This window comes from Botryllus schlosseri, chromosome 3 (genome assembly GCF_051294905.1).
Source record: "Botryllus schlosseri isolate E-star chromosome 3, Bs_hap1, whole genome shotgun sequence".
NCBI lineage: Eukaryota > Metazoa > Chordata > Ascidiacea > Stolidobranchia > Styelidae > Botryllus > Botryllus schlosseri.
The window spans coordinates 13,914,441-13,938,627 of record NC_137238.1 but is presented as its reverse complement, the minus strand read 5'-3'; the positions used below and the strand labels follow the sequence as shown (position 1 = coordinate 13,938,627).

The window sequence follows — 24,187 nt, the reverse complement described above, 5'->3', positions numbered from 1 at the left end:
TGAACTGAGTGCGCACTTTTTGCCTTCTCGCAATTGGGTGTCAATGTTCCCGACTTGTTGCCAGTGTTTACTAGAGTGAAACCACAACGCCATAGTCGGGTGCTTATAATGTGACCTATTGAACATGCTCGGCATTTTCTGTCTTGAGGGAACGCGTATATAATGAAAACTTTAACCTCCTCATAAACATCTTTCGCAATCCTCAATGGTACAGCATTATTCTAAACATAAACATGGAGCTCATTCAAGCGTAGGAAAACGTTGGTATTTTTCTGGCGGTGATTACAAAAGTCTGCGAAATATTAGTTGTACAAGTAATTATTGCATTCTTGAATTTATAACTAGCCACACTAAGAGCATCTGTATTAGAGCGCAGTTAGTCACTATACAGTTTTAGGATCGTTCAGTTGGTGTACTGAACACGCCGCATATGCAGGCGATTAGCACCGAGGTCAGGAATTTCAGGAAGGTCTTGAACCTCATTTACATGTATAATAGTTTTTGCTATGGTTGTACAGGGAAAAGACTTATGTCTATGATAATCTGCTGAAAAAATTAATCGTTACTGCTCGTAGACAGCGGTAGTCACCGTAATTTTGACTGTCTTTTTTCAGATAATGATATAATGACTGAGACTCTGTATTCTGAGCTACACAATGTTCGGTATAAATCTCCAGACACGGAGGACAGGTGTGTTCTAATTGTTGATTTGCACTCGATAACAACCGTACCACATATATCGTACTTACATTTAAGTGGAGTTCTGCGGTTCTGCAAGCTATATAGTACGCTTCCGTCGATTTAGGGTGTTTTATTATTGCTTTTCGTTTTCATATATACTTCTATTTCGAAGTATTTGTTAAGCCATTATTCCATCAAATGAAGTATAGGCCGCGTGTCGAGGGTTGCTTAACACACAACGACACTGCTAACTATCGACTCAAAACAGTTGTCGATGGTTTTGTTTAACTAAATAAGATTCTGTCAACTGGAGAATATATTGATTGAAAAATGATGTTGTCACTTGTCAGTACAGCACTGCACCTGCATGTTGCACATGCATGCTGCACTGCACCTGCACTGCCTCTATATTTATGTGTCATGATATGCCAGTATGAAATACATGTGTTTAGTATAATGTATAAGCAATACGCAGCATTCGTCGATTGTTGCCCGCAGGCCGCGGTCATGTAGGCCTACCATCGTCTGACTATATGATAACATAAATGTTCTGTAGTGGCCCTGAATTATTGACTCCCTATTACAGCCGATGCTATTTTATATTGTCGCTTTGACATTTTCCTATACAACCCATGCAGCCATCTTGAAAAACGCGAACTTAATTTGCATCAGTTGTAAAAATGAATCTGAGTTTGGGCTTGCCGGTACCAGTCCCGATTGTAATTTATATATTCATCTTGTGCATCTGAAAGTGTTTAATGTAATATAGTAATTTGCTTTTAGATCACATAATGATGGCTGTCTTTGCTCTGAGGCCATTTCATGAGGTTGTTGTTTTGTGATTGAAACTGAGTTTTATTCATTTGAGATAATGTAGGACAGTATTGAGATCATCAATCGGACTATAAAAATCACAGCACCAAATAAAAATATAATATGTATGATTCTGAAGGGATTAGTGTTCATTATTGAATTACTGCTTTATGGATGGCTACAGTATATATTTAAGACCGGTACGTTATGTATTGTGTGGTATGAAGCCTTTATTACAAGTTGGCCGGATAGTTTTTCTAATATAGCTGCAGGCAACAAATTGGTTCATACTGAAATATTGATAAGGTCCAACATTTAATCTACCGGTATAACACGTAACGGTGAAGTCAAGACTTGCACTATCAACCAGTTTTGAACGGCCGTCACTGGCAAAATATATTTCCAAGTCATTGACTATTGTGTTATTACTTTTGAATCAGCTCTTTCTCTGCTATAGGCTACTAGGGAAGAGTGGATGCAGAGATGCAAATTTGTCGTTTCAGGCAAGTGTCGATTAAGATCACTGTCGAAATCCAAACAACAACGTCACCTCTCCACCGCAAAGATTTGCTCGTTCGTCTGACCGACGATAATGATCCTTTTTTTCTGTTCAACTTATGCCTCGGCGAAGAAGATTTCCAAAGGTATGCAACAAACATTGTTGCTTTACGATTACTACCATAGTAGTTTACAAGATGCTTTCAGTACACTTGCAATTTGTCATCAGAGAATATGCATTTCGTCAGCTAATCAATGCAAGTTAATCAAAGTGATGACTGAGAAGAATAGGATTCGGAATGCTTTTATGTAAACAGCCATTTCTTTCTGTCTGGATAATGATCAGACGTTATGTTTTAATGTTGATGGATATAATTATATATTGTATTCTTCGGCTCAAAAAGATTGCTGTTTTGGCAGTTTCCCAGTTCAAGAATTGGTAATGCATCGAAATCTTGAAGCAAGATGTTATCTCTATGCTCGGGATTATACCCGTAATCTCCAGGGATGTAATGACTCCCCTCGAGTCACGATTTTCTGGTGACTATTCACTCGAGTCATTTTCTCAAGATACGGAAATGACTCGACTCAAGTCAATCTGTGTCATATCTCGACTTGAACTCGGATCATTGCGCATGACTCGAACCAAGTCATATGACTCGAGACTCAGATGGCCAAGACCGACATTTCATTTTAATTTCGAAGCTCACCCTCTCATCTGCTTAAGATTGATGCTGATCGATCAAAGGCCATTAATTCTGCCATCGGCAAACATCTGTTAGATAATCCGATTTGTGCGAATAATTATCGAGACGGCCGATTTCGAATCGTTGGGCGAGGCCGTTCACAATTTCATTTGTGTGCCTTGTAGTCGACTTTTATCAAAATACACCAACCAACCAAAACTCTGTCAACAAAAGGTGCTCGTGTACCACCAGTACATTGAACGCTCTCTCATTCACGAAATTTCATGCTGATGACGTCATATTTTGTGATACGATTTCTCTACTAGTTGCTGACGATTACCTCTGACGAGTGTCAGCGGAAAATATTCGGGTTCATTTCAATATGAATATAGGCCTACTATTCAATTTCTAAGAATAGTAAAGTAACCAACCTATTGAGATTTCGTCTAGGCCTATTGGTAATGGTACTTGAAAATGCGACCAGAAACTGGTAAAAGTGATGAAAATTAGTATATATATTAAACACGTGAACCATTCGATATCACCAAGCAGAGATAGGCCTACGAGGGTTTAACAAGACTTCAACTGGAAACTGAGCAGTCAACATAATGACTTGGACGCGGACTCGAGTCATAATACCATTACCATGACTCGGACTTGACTCGGCGGTGGATTGAAAATTTCTTGACTTGACTCGAGTCAAAACTAGAAATGTGAGATTGACTTGTGACTCAGAGCCTTGAGACTTGTTTACAGCCCTGGTAATCTCAATGTTACATACTTTAGGAAGGCTGTCAGTAATGATGTACTTTTACTTTTTTGTAGTAGGCATAGGCTTTGCATACTTGCTCTGGTTACTCACAGGGTTGTAACCAAGTCACAAGTCGTTCGGAGTCACATGTCAATCTCACTGTTATAGTCTTGAATCGAGTCAAGTCGAGTCATTTTCAATTCACCACCGAGTCAAGTCCACACCAGTGAGTACAGGGTCGAGTCCAAGTCATTATGTTTACTATTCAGGTTTCAGTTCAATCCGGTTCAACCCACTCTTTTCGTCTCTGCTCGAGTGATATAGAATGGCTCACATACAGAATATCGTAATTTCCTCAGTTTTAACAGCTTCTGGCCCTATTTTCCAAGTATCAGGACTGATAGACGAAGTACCAATCATGTGGTGACCTTACTATTCTTCGAAGTTACAATGAAATATGTCTGTCTTCTTCGTCGTAGTCACGAGTCAAATTACTCGGTTCAAGTCATGCACAATGACTCGAGTACAAGTCGAGTCAATACAAAAATTGAGTCGAGTCATTTTAGGCATTTGAAAAAATGACTCGTGTCAAGTCGAGTCACGACAAAATTGCGAATCGAAACTAACAATTCTGGTTACTCAAGTGAATAAATGCTAATAGACTACTTATCTTCTAATCAACACTCATTGAATGAAAACTACTTACTTTTTCAAGCTTGGGATTTTGTAAAGTTGAAATTGGTTTTAAATGTGAAATTGTCTAGACAACCAAGTGGTATCGCAGTAACTGAATATATTTTTAAAAATTGCAACTTTGCCTCTGGCTGGCAATTAGTGATTTTGCCTTAACTAAGGAACACCCTGCAATCTTGAAAGAAGACACCTCCGATAAGCTCTTCAAGTATGTAAACCCCTGGCCAAATCTTATTTGCGATACTGTTGCGAGTACTTTTGAGACTTTCATTTTCTACCACTTCTACTTGTATTTGTGGCGTTCTACTTTTATTGATTAGTATACCAACGCTGGCTGTTTTGACCATCTTCAAGTACCCCTGTTTATTCATTCTTGTTACTGATGTAAACCACTAATACAGTAGGCTATGTTCTGTGTGCTGTGTGATGTCTGTATGTTGCTTTGCAGTTTGAAGTCCCAGCAAGGTCTGCTGGTTGATTTCGGAGCGTTCCCTCAGAAATTTACCGGCCTCCTGCAACAGTGTCGGCTGGAACAGAGCAGGGACGTACCAAAGTTCTTGCTACAGGTAATAGTGTTTTCGGTTATGTTATGCGGTAGCCTAAGTTGTCATGTCGGAGGTATGAGCAGCAATTATTCAATAAATGATAAGGCAACGGATGACAAGATGAGTAGCCTACGCTATATTGACCCGATATGATCTAATTGTTATAGTTGCTCACTTGTAGAGGCTGTTTTCAATTGCTAACCACTGGACTAATTTTTTAAGAACGCGAGAGTGGAATTAAAGCCAAAAGCCGGTAATCTAATTCTAATCTGATTGATAAAATGTTTTTATGCTCTAATTTAAATTCTAATCTAATTTGCGGTCGTGAAAATGTTGCAGGATAACCGTATAGTGTAAAACAAGCCAAGCTTGGTGTGCAGACATTCGCAATGAACGCGGAATCCATATGAACGGAACTTTATTTTTGTTGTGGTTCTTTTGCGAATTCAGTAATTCCAATTCTATTCTAGTTAGGAAAAAACCGTGCAGCTATAATTCCTAATCTAATTTTAAAATGTTGACAATATTCTAGTTTTCCAACTGTAGCCTATGCTACATCTCTTATATCACAGTGAAACAAACATATGTTTGAATGCCGGTAAGACTTTATTCTCTGGGCAGTAAAGTCGACGTAAAAAATGTGTCGCAATACGTAGTAGGGGTGTTCAAAAGTTACTTTTTTTCTCAAATTTAACTGTCTGCTTGATAAAATTGTTAGGTTGAAACCTAATTAAAGCCTACACGCCAAATTTGTTTTAATTCCAAATAGTAGCCGCTAGCCGCATTGCTACAAGAGAAAAAAACGATTTATTTATTATATACCGTAAACCGGGGTAACTTTGGACTTAAGGGTAACTTTGGACACTAAGCAGTAAAAGATTTGAATGGTTATTGATGGAAAAGGGTTGCCGCTGGATGTATAATTCTTTTTCATGAGGCAAGAGTACCACAAGTAGTCTCAATAAAAGGTGGATTCATTTCAATACCAGTTAAACTTGACCTAACATTGATAAATTAATGGCGGGGGTCAATTTCGTCAAAATTGATGGCCATTTAACTTCTTACAACCAAACATAGATAGCATGTGATTCATAGATTCAAAACTTGGCAGCAGATACCTCTAAGTAGTCTTAATCCATGGCAAAAATCTCAGTGGGTTCACTCTTAGATCAATACAAGAAAATGTGATGTCCAAAGTTGCCCCGTCAAATTTTATCAGAACGGGGTAACTTTGGACAGTGCAAAATGTGATATTTAGAGCTCCGGAAAGTGGCTTCTTCATCTGTGTCAAAGTGTATCGTCAACTATATTCCTTATGACCGGCCTGATGGCTTTTTAAAATGGAATGAGACGGTTAACAAATTAAGAGTTTGCCGAAATATGAAAAATGGGTAGGCAATGAGCTGAGAGATTGTAATCAGGTGTAAGCTACTTGAAAAACTTATCACATACTCCTAGAGATGTGCCTGCTGAATATGGAATATCGTAAATTATGACAAATATATCCATCAGAGTACATAAGAAAGGGAAAGTGTATCTTTTAAAGAACAGTGACATATTTGAAATCGGCAATAAATCATGGTAACATGCTTAATGTTTGCTGTCGATTGCTGACACTGCCACTCTGCCAGTATGATACCCATTATACCCCTCATCACCATATGTTATTTATAAGTCCCAATTGGTGAAGGCATGAGGGGAAATTGAGATAAGGGATGAATAAGGGGGCATTACCCTTCATACACTACCTATTATTATTTTTTTTGGGGGGGGGGGGGTGGATTAGGTGAAAATCATGCAATAGGGGTAATTTTGGACACGGATAATTTACGAAAATAAGGTACTTATTTATGACCATGAAGATTTTGGATCAGGTAATTCTAATCTTTGCTCCATGACCCATGAAAAACACAAAACTTGCCTCCCCTACACCCTAGCATTTCCAAGATACAAAGCGGAATTGTTGAAAATTGTCCAAAGTTACCCCGGTTTACGGTAACAATGAATAAATAAATTTTCTGTCCACCCCATGAAATTGTTAGGTTGTCTATAGTAACGATGCTCATCAAATTGTGCTCAATTTCAACCAGTGGAAGCGGAGTGATCGTAGTTGCAAAATTTGGATTTGGATGAAATAGTATTTAAGGTGACAAATTCTTTAATTATCTATTATAGTCCTGCCCACCGTAAATGCTATGACTTGCAATCTAAAATTTTGAACATCAGTAACTTCGTTTCTACTGGTTCGAACTGAGTCAAATTCGTTGTGCGTCATTTTTTCTGACAATCAAACAATTTGATGGGGTAGCCAGTAAAATTTGAAAAAATTATATTTCTTTTTAATAAATAAAATAAAAAAATCCTCTCTATAGCAATGCCATAATGGGTCGGAATTGAGCCAAAATTGGTGTGCAGTTTTTTTTTTATATATAAACCTAACAATTTTATCAATTAGCCAGTTCTAAAAGCCACCTAGAAAACCGTAATTACCGTTTTAGTTCGAAACGGGATCCAGCTCTCACTTCAAGTCGAACTTTGGCGCATCCCCGCAAGGGTCTGGACAACTGAGCGTGGTCGAAACCAACCCTTTCAAGCATTTGACCCACCTATCGTTGCAATTTGTACCCGGCAACGATGCAGACGTCAAAAAGTATTTGGCTTCGTGCCTCAAGAAGACAATGGTAAGAATGAGATAGTCATCACTCATCACTAGGGCCATTTAAAGTCAATAAAGTCATATTTTTGTCTATGCATCAGCTAGTCGTGAAATCAATTTTAACGCGAAAACCACGTCCCTATGGGGTATATTAAGAAAGTTATAAAGTCATATTTTCCTGGTTAGGTCATATTTGAGTTATAAAGTCATACTTTAAATAAAAAGTGCCAATAAGCGGTGAAGCAATTAAGCACCAAGAAAGTAAGGCAATTTCTGATTGAACGAAGGCAAGCTGTAAGGTTAGCCTACATCGCATTACAGTCACAGAACTATGAGGTCACACATTGCATTATGAGGTCACAGATTGCATTGTGTTGCTACACAATCTGTTTTACTTCTGCGCACTGAAGTAGGAAGTCATTTGAAATTCAGTCAGTGGGCAGACAGGCTAAAAAGCTCTACCATGTTTTTTTTACATACAAATACATTTGGATTTGAATAAAATAGTATTTACGGTGGGCACTATAATAAATAATTGAAGAATTGGTCACCGCAATATGCCTCCACTACAACAATATTTCAAACTTGATACGGAAAATGGAGAGGCTAATGCTGATCTAAATGCCCTTGATTTCAGAAACGGTCCGCTTGAGCTCAAAAATTACATTAAAGGGGCACTGCGCTCTAAAAATGATGTGTCTCAAATTGAAGGGCAAAACGAAAGAAAAATGTTGGCCGCAGCCGTTTTCTTCAGAACGCCACCGTAATGGAGCTGTAATGTAATGAAATTTCCAGAGTTGCAGCACGCTCCGACAGTCCAGTCACGCAGAGATCGAACTTTGTATGGTTGTCAGCCGATGTTATGAAGGAAATAGAATACACTAGGCCCGATTTTGACATAAATCTCCTGACTGGACATCTTCCGTTGAACGCGGTATCCAAACCACCTTGGCGTGTACGACATATTTCCTTCATAACATCGGCTGACAACTATATAAAGTTCGATCTCTGCGTGACTGCTGGAGCGTGCTGCAACTCTGGAAATTTCAATACATTACAGCTCCATTACGGTGGCGTTCTGAAGAGAACGGCTGCGGCCAAAATTTTTCTTTCGTTTTGCCCTTCAATTTGAGACACATCATTTTTAGAGCGCAGTGCCCCTTTAAGAAGCGATTGGAAAAAAACGATGTGAAACAAATTATGGAGCTATACGAAGGCAAGACATTTCACCACCGCTGAATGCAAAACTGCAGAAGTGTCAACCCACATCAGCGTCTGTGGAGCATTTTCCTCAAGTCATTTTTACGTCCAAATTGTCACTTTAAAGACTCTAACATTCCACACTACATGAAACTGTACTACAACAGTGGTTTAAAATATAAATGGATGCGTATTACTGTTATGTTATGTATGTTTTACTCGTCGCAGTTCCATGAGTGACGTTGGTTACTTGTAAAAATACACTATTTTCACATAAAGTCATATTTTCCATAAAATAAAGTCATATAATTGATTTTTTACGGTCATATAAAAATGGCCCTACTTATCACCCTCGTCACTGTTTTTTTTTTCATGTCTGTTTTCATTTATACACTACTTGCACTTTGGTGTCGACAGATAATTTTATTTCTAGAGAACTTGAAACTTCATTACTACTGGAATCAGGCAACAAATAATCTTATGATCATTTATCTTTGCTATCCCGAAATTAGGATTGATTCATCAAAACCTTGTGACAGAACCGTACAGCTAGATGTTTTGTAGTGACAAGCTGTTACTCTTTAGTCCCGGATTAAGTGACTAGGCCTATTCCTTGACAGTAAAGTTATGACAACCAAGGAGTCGCATAGTAATTTATGGTATAAGAAAGTTTGTGTGATATTCGATATTTGATAAAACGTTACAAAATGTATAAACTTGATGAGCTTCATTCACTTCCGTGGATTTGTCATGGTTTGTACTCAACCATAGAACTGATTTTACCTGAAAAAATAAACTGAGAAGTAGCTGTGGAAGCGCCACTTGAGTAGCCCAAGTGGTTAAAATAGCAGTAACTTGTTACTGACTGGACACTGTAGGCTGCCCCAAGTCGAGCAGTAGGATTCGATGTTTTCGAGCAAAAAGAATTCACACCTTCACACCAGAAGTAATATTTATCAACAAAAAATATCAGTTTCATTACTTCATTCACACCGTTGAAGCCTTAGAACCGCGGCTAGCCTTATCTCAGCATCAAAAAACTTCCTACACAAGGCCACAAATATTCATGAAACGACATTTCTGTTAAAGGGGCATTGCGCTCAAAAAGGGATGTAGTCTTAAATTGAAGAACGGATTGAAATGAAATTTTAGGCGCGTCCGTTTTATTCAGAAAGACGTCGTGATGGAACTGCAACTGAATGATTTTTGGATGGCGGTTTAAGAAATGATGACGCGTAGCAGCTGCAGTGGAACGGGGGGGCTATCCAAAAGTCATTTAGTTGCAGTTCCACTCCGGTGACTTTCCGAAAAAAATAGCTGAGACCAAAAAAATTTTCATTGAGTAATAATCGACCAGAAATAGGGAATAATTTCCATCATTTTCCTGGTGGCTTCAAACTATTCGATTTTGCTCAGCCCCTGATAAGAGTTGTAATAATATCGTGCCCGATCTGCCGAGTTGTACTGAAAAAGGCAGGCATTTTTGGTTGGAATTCCGCGAACCGAAACGCCTTCAGCCAGTCGTACGGGCTCGGTCTAGTCTGCGATATTTCAACTTCGTCTGCTGTTTCAGGAGCATCGCGACAGGCTAGAGTCGAGGCTGGCGTCGACGGAACGCGAACTGGGTCAGATGCTTGACAGCGCGAGGAGCGAGCTCGCTCAGAAGACGAAAGATCTCGACAAATTGAGAACAGAAGCGACCGGACACACGGAAAAATTGAGCACGAGGCACGCTCAGGACATCAACAACGAGCGAGAGAAGGCGCTGAAGGTATGCGATGTGTGATATTCAGAGAGAGTTTATTTATTAATTTGCATAATATAATACGTAGAAACATGCACAAAGTCAAGTAGCCTACTTATTACTATGGTTCAAGCTGGATTTCAGAAGACATACCTAATTATAATGCAATTATTCAATTATAAACTCGTAAAACCACGTCTATCAAGACTATAGCAACGCATGTAGATACTTTGGAACGATTTCTGTCTTTCTATGCGCCCGATTCGTTTATCCTCGCATGTTGAATACCAGACACCAACCTTGCGTTATAGTAGGTGGTGCTTGATAATGACACTTGGACTGACCTGATATCCTTGTTCCTCAAATGTCGTTTAATTTCTATTTTGGAAAATGACCTTGCATTTTCAGAAAGGAGCTGCTGATAGCAGCCTGTTAATTCGTACGTTCTCGTAATAGTCGAGTCATTGGTATTTATTTTTTGGTTTCACAGTCCCTAGAGAACGTTATAGGCCGTGTCACAGCATCCAGAATCTGTAGTAAAAAGCTACTCGTGTGGGTGTAGAGTGGAGACGACATTTCTACGATAACATGATGGACATAGTATTGTCACGAAATGCGGTGAAATAGATATGCTTGGATATGATAAATTATATTTAATCTGGTGGAGAACTTGCATCGTTACCTTTGCCGTCACACAAAATGTGGATATTTCCACTTTTCAAATCGTCCATACTTGTAGGATTACCTAACTTTGATTATTTGTCACTTATTACCAGGGTTGTAACCAAGTCATAAGTCAATGTCACTTTTATAGTTTTGACTCGAGTCAAGTCGAGTCATTTTCAATTCAACATCGAGTCAGGTCCAAGTCGACCCGAGTCCAAGTCATTTGTGTTCACTGTTCCGTTTTGAGTTCATTCCTGTTCAACCCACTTTATTCTGCTCGAGTGATATAGAATGGCTCGCATTCATAATATTTTAATGTTCCTCAGGACTGATAGACGAAATACCAATAATGCGGTGGCTTTACCATTCTTCGAAATGACAATGAAACCTCAGTCTTGGCCGTCCTAGTCTCGAGTCATACGAGTTGGTTCGAGTCATGTACAATACCTCGAGTACGAGTCATAGTCAATCCAAAAATTGACTCGAGTCAAGTCAATTCACCAAAAATGTCGTATTTTCACTCAGATGTACCTTCACACGAATGAAATTGACTTTGATCCTTCCTGAACTTACATCAAATCATAGACTCTACAATACTTTCACCCCATATCATTACGTTGAAAGCTGTTATAATCTATATTTTATCAAACGAAAAAGCAGCAGGATTTTTGCTAACCCTGTTTGGTCCTGTTTCAGATTCAAACCGAAATGCAGAAACGACATGACACTGAAAAACGCGACATGGAGTCCGGGTATAAAAAGACGGTCCAACAGTTGGAAAAGAGGCTCTCCGATGTAGAAAATGTGAATAAGGTAATCGTAGAATGCTGATGATTTCTGGGGCTCGCTTGAAAGCATGAAATTAGTGCGAAAGATCAACGGACCGTTAGTATTATCTAGATCAGTAGTAAAGGGTAAAATTTCAGATAAATCATTGGGGAATTGAAGGGGGCAAAATGCCAAGTCTTCAGGCTTCAAGTTTCTGGCAAAGTCAAGTTTTCAGTCAGCCAAAAAGTCTTAATATTTCCTGTCCATGGCCTTTGTCTTGGGCTGATGAATAATAAAAAGTTCATCGGTCCCAGTCCTAATCACCCTCCTCTTTGGCCGGAAATGAGACAAATTTGAGGACTTCAAAGGCTAAGTGAAAAATAATAAAAATCCTCTTAGATAAGGGTGCTGTAGTTTTATAAGGCATCACACTTCAAAATAAGGACATGTCTTAAAAATGAGAACGCCATGGCAAGCCTGAATGTAGTTCTCTGGTTCTGTTTTATTCTGTGTCGATATCGCGTTTGCAAGATCAGCTTCGAACATTTGCATAACCTATGGGCATCCACTCGTTGTGTTGGCAATAATTTTGAGATGCCCGGTGTTTCAGAGCCATTCTGTTATCGCGTGTAAATTTCTATTTCTATATCACAAACAACAAATGACTTGTTCTTGTTAGGAATTGACCGACAGGCGATACCGGGCCGAGGCGACGATCCGGGAGCAAAAAGCCAAACTTGTGGGGATGGACGAGGAGGTGAGAAGGTGTCGGAACGATCTGCAGCAAACTAGAAGGGAAAATAACGCTCTTGATGCGGAACGGCATAATCAGGTTTGTCGAATTGATTTTAGAAGTGCTATTTATTACTATGGCATGTCAAAAGCGAGTTAAAGTGTATAGCACTGTCGTGGCCGATTCAGTTTTGGGTACAAAAAGTGACCCTTGTTTAGAAATTATAACTGTGGAGCATGGCTTCTCGAACACTCCATCGCGCATTGACATAATGTGTTGTAACAACATTTTACAGTCCATTTTTATCTTGGGTATGCTACCATTCACCACCCTCGCGTTGTGTTGTCATTCTGCGATATATCTTCTGGTCTGCTGAGTATAAACGTCTCAGGCCATAGCAAAGGGCTTGCGTTCATAATAGTGAGTGTCAATGCGGCGGGTTTCGTAATATTGCGAACATCATAATAGCAAGTCTCATGATAACAAGTCATTCAAAGTAGCCGTAACCATAACATGATCTTAACCCAAACTAAATCTAACCGTAGCATGCTATGTTGAATAAATTTGCAATTTTTAATGTATCGCTGTCATGACACTTGCAGTTTAAATGCCTTGCGATTTTGACGCTAATTGTTTTGACACCCACTATTTTTAATGTGGCCATTTCGCCACTCGCCAGTAGGGCTAGGGCATGGTAAAGATGTAGATCAAAAGCCGAGACTCTAAGAGATCCTAGCAAGCAAATACTGCCAACCTCGTTCCTTGGTGGGCATCAGGTTTGAGACATATTCGTTATTTACTTAGGATAGTTCAGAAATTTGACAAATTAATATCAACCCCAATCCTCAACCGTTTTATCCAGGACAAAAATCTGCAGCAATTGAAGACGAGAATCGCCGTAATCGAACAGGAATTACTCGATAAGGAACAGCTCGTATCCAGGATATCGAATTCGTTGGAAAATTCTCAAGAGATGAAGGTACAAAATTATGACTTGATATCCATGTCTGCCGTGCTCATAATTTGATAATGCAATTATCAAATTAAACCCTACAGTCATGACTTAGTAGTGGCGTCTGAAGGCTGCTCTTCCTGTGTGATAGGTAGAATTACTCTCTGGCCAGTTCCAATCTCTTCCTTTTTTCAGAGCCTGCGGTACAAACTTTCCAATATCAGTCTCTCACAAATCCTTTGCCATCAGATATTTGCATCTGAGTCCAAATTGAAAATGCCAAATTTTACTTGCGCTCTCCGACGACTGATATTCAAACACTGACTCCAATTACTCAGCTCTAAACGCTGAAGTAACTGAATAACATTAGTGTGATTGAGGTGCCCCTGCGCTGTGGAATTGTATCAGTGAAAACTAAATATCGATTACGAATCAATATACTAACTTACTGACTTTGTTTAGCCTTGTGGTTCTATCTTTTTCTCGTCGTGGACCTTTCAAAAAACTATGAAGCTTGTAGAAAGAATCCGCCACAAAATTTGTTGGCTTTACTCTGATTCAGCGCACATATTATTGTGTCAAGCATAACCCCAGGGGTTTGGTGTTCGTCAGCTACTCACAGTTGAGGCAAATCGCGTGTTGGCAAAGTGAATAATTCTGTTGAACTTCTATCCAGGCCCAATCCGACCAGAGAATTAACGATCAGCAAAATCAGATAAGAAAGTTGGAAGGAACGGTCAAGACCATGTCTGACGAGTTGTTGAAGGTACGTTTGGCGCATAGATTGTTTGAATGTTTTCCCCACGGTGTGAGGAATCAACATTTGAAATATACCGGTACCCTACTCAAGCTTTGCTGGCTAATTGGACCATAGTGGGAATCATTTGCATTTTTATCAATATGAAGGAGCTTTTGCGCTAATCTATTTCCAGTTGGGTAATGCACATTGTAACTAGAGATGTTCAGTAACAAAGTGCTCCAACTTTTTTTTAAATGTTCAACTTGGTTTTAACTAATTTAACTCTTCATCGAGTGGTGTTGTTCTTTGAATAATTTCACTTTTGTAGGCAAGTTTTTTTTGACACAAAACCACTTACTTTTCCCTCCTTGTGATTTGAAAAGTAGAAAGTCATTTCTGGTACGATAGGTGACATTTTAGACGCGGTGTATTATTTTCAGAAAGCACACATATATTTGGGATGTGCTTAGTCAGTTTTCATTGGTCGCGAGGGTTTATGTTGTATTTTTATGTGTAGCGGCCTCCGATCAACTGATAATGGCGATATAAATGTTAATTTCATTTTCATATCCAGCCCTGCTTTACTGAGTCACTTGTTCCTTCTCAGGGAAACGAGATTATCAAACGTCTGCAAGGGGAACTGCGCGGCTACATCGGCAAAGTCAAGCTCCGCAACGAAGTCACCACCAGGCAGGAGAAGCTGATCGGCGAAAAGGAACAGACCATGGACAAGTTGAAACGAGACTTGGAGACCGCCTCCGAAAAATCACGGGTAATTATCTGTCTCTTTTTACGGCGCGGTGGTGCTATCTGGGAAATTATGAAATCAACAGAAGTGTTGTCCACCAAATATATCAGAATATTTTGTCTCAATTCCTAAATGCATAAAGTTGGAACGCCTGTCCATTAGTTAGCTCAATAGAACATCAAATACGAAATGGATTCAGAGGTTCTGAACGTATTTTCTACATGGTGTCGTAACAGAGAGCTCATGGTCACCTTTGAGGTTACGTTGCAATGGTGCAGCATTGTACGTTACTGTTTTAAAGTAGTACACTACTCGATTTGAACAAGATATACACGAAATCTATGGAGACGGTTAAAGGAACTTCGTTAAATTCTGACAGTGAAATTATGCGACACCTGTCAGTATATCAATACAGGTTATGGTTGGCATCAAATTCCATTTCTTCTAAACATCAGTAATCAATCACAATTAAGTTAACAGACTTTAAGATAATTTCGCAAGCCTCTGCTTGCAGAAACATGAATGGCACCACATATAACCACATTAAATGAAGTTTTTCAATATTAAATTTGTACTTTAGGGTTAATTTTTATTTTTGAAGGTCGGCAAACAAATTTGGCGCAGTTCCAGCATGTGGAAACGAAGTTATTGCCGTTGAAAGTTTTGGATTTGAAATAATAGCATTGCCGGTGAAAAATCCCAATATTATGAATGAAAAGCTCAAATAACTTCGCTTCTACGGGTTGTAATTGTGTCAAATTCACTTTGCGTCGTTTTTGTAGACAGCTAAATAATTTCATGGGGTTTACAGTAAAATTTATTTTATTTATAATTTAATATAAAAATAATTTAATATAATTTATTTATAATAAATTCAAAAATTTCATTTGGCTCTGCGTCGGCGTTACTGGTTGGAATTGAGCCAAATTTGGTGAGCAGCATTTTTGTAAGCAAACTAACAATTTAATCGGTTAATCCCCGGGATCCGGAAAGAAGGTTATTTTTGAACAACCCTTGTGCACAGTTACGGTGCAACGGACAAATTTGGCTTTAAGTATAACTGAATAATGAGACAGATCTAATAAAATATCCACATAGTATAGATATGTTCTATCTGAAGGCACATATTGCTGCTTTATAATGGTTGATTCAAGAATCTGTCTTGTAGCCTACTTCTCGCTAAGTAACAAGGTTTCAGCTCATCAGTTTCAACTAGGCCTGAAGTAAAACCCATAGTGTCTGATTCCAGCTCAACGTTCTTATCAGGTTATGTTTGTGAGCCTGATAATAATAATAATGCCTTGTGGTCACTGAATAATATACAGTACGGTTATATTTGTCAGTTTATATTGTGTAGAACTTGCCCAGTGCCAGTTAACGCCACTTGATACAAGCTCTGTTCTGTGTTTGTAGTGGAAATGAAGTCTATGAAATCGTAGGTAATTCGATCATATTTGTAGCTCTTTGATTTCAAAACACAACATGGAATTAGTCTGGCAAAATCACTGTGGAATATTACTGGACCTTAGGTGCGAATTCTCCAACGATGACTCGTGAGAGAATGGAATTCCGATGTGTCGACGTTTTTTGCTGTGGCACAATGATACTTGTGTCGTCCAAAAGATACAGGTGTCCGATTGCGCCCCGGCGGGTCACTTAGTGCCAACAGCGATTGCTTTCTTATTGTTTAAAAACAATAGCCGAGTAATCGACTTCCCATGGTTGACGGGTTGTCATTCGGCACTCTTTTAAATGTAGCTTTGAATGAGCGGATTGTGTTTGTAAACAATTTTGTCTGTGTTGTAGTGCCCCTGTTTCTCCGCCTGCAAATGTCTCGGAATGGACTTTTGTGCGTTTGAAATTTAAATGTCTGGCTCGGTGATGGTGTTTTGGTTGACTTTGTGAATGGGTTATTTCTGTCAGCACGATTACAGCGAAACCATCTCTTCGAAAAGTCATCGTTTTGTAGTTTATAAACAGCCCCAAGCATTGATGTTTGGTCATTTTGCATTCGTTACCCTATCACAAACACACTTTCTATTTGTTATTGACCAAGAGGCTATAATTGGTAATTTTGACATCCTGCTATCTGTGTTTCATGTTGTACATTTTGTGTCTTGAGCGTATAAAAGCGATAGAACCTCTTCTGATCATGATTATACCTTTTGCCAGGCACGGGAAGAGGAAATTGAAAAGCTCAAGGGTCAGTTGGAAGCGACTGTCGCGAAATTGGATGAAAGCCGAGGCTTGCTAAAGACCAATGAAAATGGTTGGTGATGGCGGTTTAACGCTTGAATAGATTGATAATTTAGACCGGCGGTGTGCAACTATTCTGACAAGCGGCTAAGATGTGATAATAAAGTGGACTGTGGGCCTGCACATAGACTCTCTAGTGGTTACAGTTAGAAAGCACTGAATATATGCACTACTTTTTCATTTTAAAGAACCACGACTTTGCGGTTTGCTATGATCTATTGCACTGGCAAATGTTGCTAAATTTTACCGTCAAAATTTGCCGAATTTTGTCCAGAAAGTTTCCTCTACTTTACCATTTAACTGATCTGTACGAGTTGTGAGCATTTCAACTATTTGGTATAACACTTCTGTCGTTGCGATGTATGCTGAGTCAACGTACATCATGAACTCTATTAGGACACGACACAGAAAAATTCCCTCATCCTTTCTAAATCCATTTAAAATTTGACGTTTGATTTCTCGGTACTAATGGGCACGCTTCCAATTCGAGATATTGAAATTGTCGTATATTCGGTGGACAGACAGAAAATGTGACGGTTTGGAACCAAAATTTTGGCGTTTACGATTCGAATATGAGCCATTAATGTTCAGAAATATTAGCCTACGCCCGCATCACTAAATTTAATATCAGGCCACCGTTGTTAGCAATATTTCAATCAACTTTGATGGCTGGTAATGTGTAGAAATTAAGGCCTTCTTAGGTAGGCTATAAATTTTGATACAGTCCGACTATAACATTACTTCTTTTTTACAGTCATTAACTGGTTGAACAAGCAACTTAACGAACGGCAAATAGGGGCCGTGAGGACATCGGCCAGTGTTCCGACTTCAAATCATTACGCGCATGGAACCAACGATGCCGCGACTACAAACTCTTTCAAGCAGATGGGAAATTCGCGACCGGTAAGCTTTGGCAAAAGCCTGCTGTAGGACGGCTCGCTCACGATTTGATAACGGCGAACTGAAATCAACTTTTTTTGTTATTGAATTGTTTTAAAATTGTTGAATTTGTATGAATTTAATTTATTTTTTAATTATCAAAGCTCCAGTTGAACTAGGTCACATTTTGATGTATGAAAAGACTCTTGTTGGACAACTAGAAATTATGTGCTTTTCCAAATTAAATAAGAATTACAATTACACCTACAGTTTTTTTTTCCAAATCATACTAGAATTAGAATGATAACTGGACAGTTTTTCCAAATTAGGTAAGAATTATAATTATACCTAAAAGTTTTTTTCGAAATGGTTCTGGTATTAGGATTTTAACAGTCTTTCTCCAAATTACATAAGAATTAGAATTATACCTACAGTTTTTTCCAAATTAGGTTCTGGTATTAGGATTTTAACAGTCTTTCTCCAAATAACATAAGAATTAGAATTATACCTACAGTTTTTTCCAAATTACAGTGTATAGTAGAATTAGGATTAAAACTAAACATTTTTTTCCCGATTATATTAGAGGCCTTCATTATTCGAATTTTTTATGTTATGTTACGTTTTTATCATTATAATTTTTAAATATCCTTACAGCCAACCTACAGCACGCCACTTGGCTCTACCCCGCAAGCCTTGCACATCTCGGGCCCGACGATAACGCCCGGGATGGGGGCCAGTCCATTGATGCTGCCCCCCGCCGCTCGTCCACCCATTCAAGTGGGGGCCGCGGTGGACTCGAGAATTCCGAGATTAGAAACTGCGCCCGCGTCACTTCAGATTCATTATAAACCCGGATCTGGGGCGGCCCCCGGTAATAAAGAGAATTTGTCTCCAAAGACCAAAAGAGACGCAAGGTACCTGCAGTTGTTGTTGGTGGCAGATTTATTTCGTGTGGACCTTGTTATTTTTGATGCACAGGTCAGCTATCTTTCTGGGCAATGATATTTCTGCATTTCGTTCCCTGTTTGAGATTCTATTTTGAACCGAGAATTCATTTCTTATTGTGCCCCAAGTTCGATAATGGCTTGAATTTTAGTCTAATAGTGCAATAAGACAGATTGGTTGTATTAATTCTGTGCTCGAGTCCAAATCCAAATCTAACTTGAGAAAATTCGTATCCAAAACCGATCCTTATCTGGCCGAAATCTTCAAACTGGATTTTCCAAATCCAGGCTCAATGCTCCTCCATCTGTCGGCTAATTCGCCCTCGGACCTAAGCCTGATCTTGCTACGTATCCTTATAGCCATCTCTAACCCAAAGTAGGCTGCCCTTACACCTAAGCCTAATCTTATCCCTCATCTAAGCTTAGCTGACCTTAAACCTTAAGCTAATATCATCTCTCATCTCTAAGCTATGCCGGCTTTGGATCTAACACTAACCTCATCTCCAACACAAGCCAAGTCGATCTCACGTCTCACTGTTCCATAGTAACTTTGACTATCTCTGGTAATGACTTATAAGGCAGAAAAACATTGTATTGCGTCAGTTTTCCAAATCATTGGTTGGCAATTGGAAAAAAAGCACTAGAACAAATGTGTCTTGATGTATAGCTGTGGTCAGCCTCAAAATTACTGGTACTCCCGTAAAACGTTGCAGCTTCGATTGGGCGAAATCGTCTCTTTTTAGTTTGACCCCGTTCGTTTGATTTTGTATGAAAATCGCGGATACTTTTCCAGCCCAGTGGACGGCATCGATCCAAAGTATTTGGTCAGCAGTGACGCACAGGCCAGGAATTCTACTGGCAGCAGCGATAACAGCAACTCCCCGGGTCATAACAAAGCGATAACATCCGCCGCTCCGAGCAAGATATCGACGTCTCTGCCGCACGGCAACAGAATCAGTCAACAGGTAAGGCTATTCGGTTTGAATGTTGGTAGTCGAAAGGGTAGGTGTAACTACCAGTGTGTCTCAGTTTGACGCAGTGCTTCTCAACAGACTTGGTCGAAGTAGTCATGCTTGGGGTCGTAGAAGTAGACGTTCAAGCATGAGAGGTAGCAATTTCCGAGATGTATTCAATCTACTTGGAGTGTAAGTTGTTGACGGAAGGTCTGACAACTACACCTCTGGTGATGAGTGTCCACTCGAACCTTTATGTAATAAATATTACTATTAGGGCTCGAACATAAATTTAACCTTCAAATTCCACCGACTATTCTTTAACGCAGAGCGAACGTTTGTAGTTGTATAATTGTATATCTGACTCCAGAAAGGTTGCGTTTACAATTCGCTGTGTGTTTCTTCTTTCGTTCGACGACCGGCGTAACCACGCTGTACGACCTTGTTGGTTGACGTACCACGAAGCCTGTCTCTTGCACACGTATTCGATGGATCACACTGACGAATATATTTTGTTCTGTCTCCACGACTCGTAATTTTATTGCCAATCATGTACGGCCCAAAATGCGATATATCTTTCTCGCAATTGGCGAAGTACTTATGAATGTCTATCGACTTCCGAACCGGCTAATAATCATGAATGTCTATCGACTTCCGAACCGGCTAATAATCATGAATGTATATCAACTTCCGAACCAGCTAATAATCACCATTGCATGCATCAATGTCTCTACGTGGTATTACACACGTATATCTCGAAATGAACCCAACGTCGTACGATTTCATATTTCGTTATCTACGTTCACACGACAAATTATACGACTCACAAAGGTATTATCAGGTTTCAGTTCAGGGAATTAGGTAAGGTTCACAACACTCCCTATTGCTCAAATCTTAAAATGGCATGAACAATATATTTCGTTAAATATTCCAACCTGTAGAACTGACGGTATTGGAGTAAAAGAAATTTGAATTTATTTTTTAAAATCTAAATTTTGTTTTCTAATTTGACTGGCAACCCCTTGGAATTGTTAAGTTGTGTTCAAACACAACGCGCATCGAATTAAGCTCAATTCCAGCCAGATGAAACAAAGTTTTTGATGTTCAAAATGTTGGATGTGGCACAGTTGTATTTATGTTGGGTAGATCTCTAATTAATATTTGAGGAATTTGCTGCCGTTACTTTTTAATTGAAATCCTATATTTTATCCTCGAATAGCTTTGCTTGTAGTGGTTGGAACTGAGCCCAATTTGTTGCGCATCGTTTTCTTTGACATTTGGACAATTTCATTGGGTTCAACCGTAAAATTGATTTAAAAAAAATTAAATTTTTCAAATAAATGTAAAATTTTCAAACTATAATAGCTTCGCTTCTACTTGTTGGAATTAAGCCGAATTTAGCGTGCAGCGTTTTTAGCCGACCTAAAAATCAAATAGCCAGTGAAAAAGTTATTTTCAAACAACCCTTATGAATAGATTATTCCATCTTATTTTGAGACTCGCGTCGTATTGCGTTTTCAAGTCCTAACTCGCGTGTTTCAGGCATTGCATAACGCCACGGTTCCGCGGTTAGGAATCAATTTGAAGCCCCACGGCCACCCTGGTCAGCCCTCTTCGAAAACGACAGCTCCAAAATCGGCGTACTTCAGAAGTCCCAAAACCAACACGCAGGTTACATGATAAGAACGGACCGCACTGTGCTTTTGTCCTCTCGCAAACATGTCGACGCCTATCGGAGTAGGTTTCTGAAGCATGAAGGTTCATTTTGATACGAAAATGGTCAAGCGGAGACAACTTTTGATTACAATTTCAAGACGATGCAATCTATTGCGGCAACAGCTTTGGTCTTCGAACTTATCCGCCAATGTTATAAATATACGCCAATTCGGTGATTGATATATTGGTGACGGTATGTACAACGGTTAGTGTCAGATTTCTGATTAAGCAGCAATGGCTGAATACCAACAAGACGAACTTGCTGTACGATTTCGTGCTTCATCGTGAAATCTAGTTTAACGGAAAGGTAGTTTCTTGCCAAAATGAATGATTTCATTTTTTTCTCCGAGTATATTTCAAAATCTGTGCTGATGTGTGACCAAGCAATGGCTGGTCAACTTGATATCCACAATTTTCTGATGAGTTTCTTGAGCCCCTGCTGTTGCAAATAAATAGCTTTGATGGCTTATTCTTATGTGGCAATGGATAAGGTTCCTGAATATCACCCCAAATTCACTTAGGTTGTGATGTTTCTGTAGAACCGCTCAATGCACATTCGCTGTGATATTTTCCTCCGCTGGAACTTTAGCCTCGATTAGTCTATTTCGGAATATAAGAATATAATCCTTTACAGTCTCGAACCAACACCTGGGATGTGTTACCCGTGAAATTGTCGAATTGTGATTTAGAAACCTCAATATTTCGATGGCAACCTTAAATTGTAAGCTTCAAGCTTTGATTCAGTCTACTGATTCTACCTACTGAGAGAGGTACTTGGTATGCCCCTTGAATGTATGCTTTCGCGATTTCTCGAAAATATTTCTTTATTTTCCATTTACAAACTTGCTTGTTCTTTCTAACGCTTGTTAAAATGAGTCGTGGCCAACAAATGAAAATCTATATGGTAGCTAGCTACCTATCTATGTAGAGACGTCCCAGACTGCTTTAGATCGACATTGATTTCTTCCTGGGGTTTTGGTATTTTGAATTTGATATTTTTAGACTGTATTCCGTCTAGTGTAGCGTTCAGTTCCAGCATGATTGCATTCGTTAATTTACTGTGGTGAGTCGTACGAAGCCTACCATGCCTTAAAATTACACATACTTCGTATCAGTGTACGTAGTGTTACCTCGATCGTTTCTTGTCTATGTCTGTATTCTGCCTTTCAAAATGTAAATATACACTCGGCTGCTCAATTCAATCGCTGTACTGTTCCTGTGGTATTCATGCGGATCTGCAGATAATTTTCTCGGATAAGGGTAACAGTGAACGCTCTTGAGTAGCCTGCGTGCACCGAGACAAGACCAAGGTCGGCAGCGGAGACTAAGCTAATCCAGAAGTTTCGAACCGAAATGGTCAAAAGTAGTCAGCAGCAGGGATGAAGTATAAGTACGCCGAAGTAAATCTATACTCGAGTAGGCCTACCAATGGAAGGAACGATTACAATACAGGCTGAAAACACTTCAAGTGGAAGCACATAAGGAAGGTCGGCAGCGGAGACTAAGCTAATCCAGAAGTTTCGAACCGAAATGGTCAAAAGTAGTCAGCAGCAGGGATGAAGTATAAGTACGCCGAAGTAAATCTATACTCGAGTAGGCCTACCAATGGAAGTAACGATTACAATACAGGCTGAAAACACTTCAAGTGGAAGCACCAGGGTTGTAACCAAGTCACTAGGCTCCGAGTCACAAGTCAATCTAACTTTTATATTTTTGACTCGAGTCAAGTCGAGTCATTTTCAATTCCCACCGAGTCAAGTCCGAGTCCAAGTCAGCGAACAGAGGATCGAGTCCGAGTCATGATATTATGACTCGAGTCCGAGTCCAAGTCATTGTGTTGACTGCTCAGTTTCCAGTTAAAGTCTTCCTAAACCCACTTTCTTAACTCTGTTTGGTGATATTGAATGGTTCGCATTTATAATATAATAATTTTCCTCACTTTTAGCAGTTTCTGGTCGCATTTTCAAGCACCAGTACCAACAAACGAAATCCCAATAGTGTGTTGGCTTCGAAATTACAACGAAATGTCGGTCTTCGCCGTCTGAATCTCGAGTCAATGACTTGCTTCGAGTCATGCGCAATGACTCGAGTCCAAGTCGAGTCAATACGCAGATTGACTCGAGTCGAGTCGAGTCATTTCCGTATTTTGAGAAAATGACTCGAGTCGAGTCGAGTCATCCGAAAATCGTGACTCGAGTCTGACTCGAGTCGAGTCATGACTCGAGTCATTACAACCCTGGGAAGCACATAAGGAAGGTCTGAAGAGATTGAGTGCGCAGTTTAAAGGGTTTGATCAAATTTTCACGAACTATTTTAGCAGCTGGTCGGAGGATTGCAATCGAAACAAAATGTAATTTCAAAAGTCTAATCAGGTCGCAATTTTGTAAATAGTGTCGTATCGTATGTGTACAATATAACATGATCCAGTTGCCCAAGACGCAGTGTGATGTAATGTAAAGCAGCTGTGAAATATAAACGGTGTTTTATAACACTTATGTTTAAAACATGTTTTAAACAAAGGCCTTCAAAAAATTGAGTTTTTTTTAATTTGAAAATTTTTCCATAA

The 24,187-nt window shown here is 39.3% G+C and overlaps 1 protein-coding gene across 1 annotated transcript; it reads left to right on the top strand.

Moving 5' to 3' along the window:
- Positions 1 to 190: 190 nt before the first annotated feature.
- On the top strand, positions 191 to 22,823 carry LOC145435823 (spindle assembly abnormal protein 6 homolog). Its single transcript, XM_080313091.1, has 16 exons — positions 191 to 314; positions 615 to 690; positions 1,998 to 2,138; positions 4,571 to 4,688; positions 7,166 to 7,348; positions 10,097 to 10,294; positions 11,630 to 11,746; positions 12,381 to 12,533; positions 13,297 to 13,413; positions 14,063 to 14,152; positions 14,733 to 14,897; positions 17,046 to 17,142; positions 17,884 to 18,032; positions 18,663 to 18,922; positions 19,746 to 19,917; positions 21,448 to 22,823. Exons 1-16 carry the CDS (start codon positions 206 to 208, stop codon positions 21,583 to 21,585), a joined length of 2,283 nt encoding a protein of 760 aa, XP_080169217.1. The 5' UTR covers positions 191 to 205; the 3' UTR covers positions 21,586 to 22,823.
- Positions 22,824 to 24,187: the final 1,364 nt, after the last annotated feature.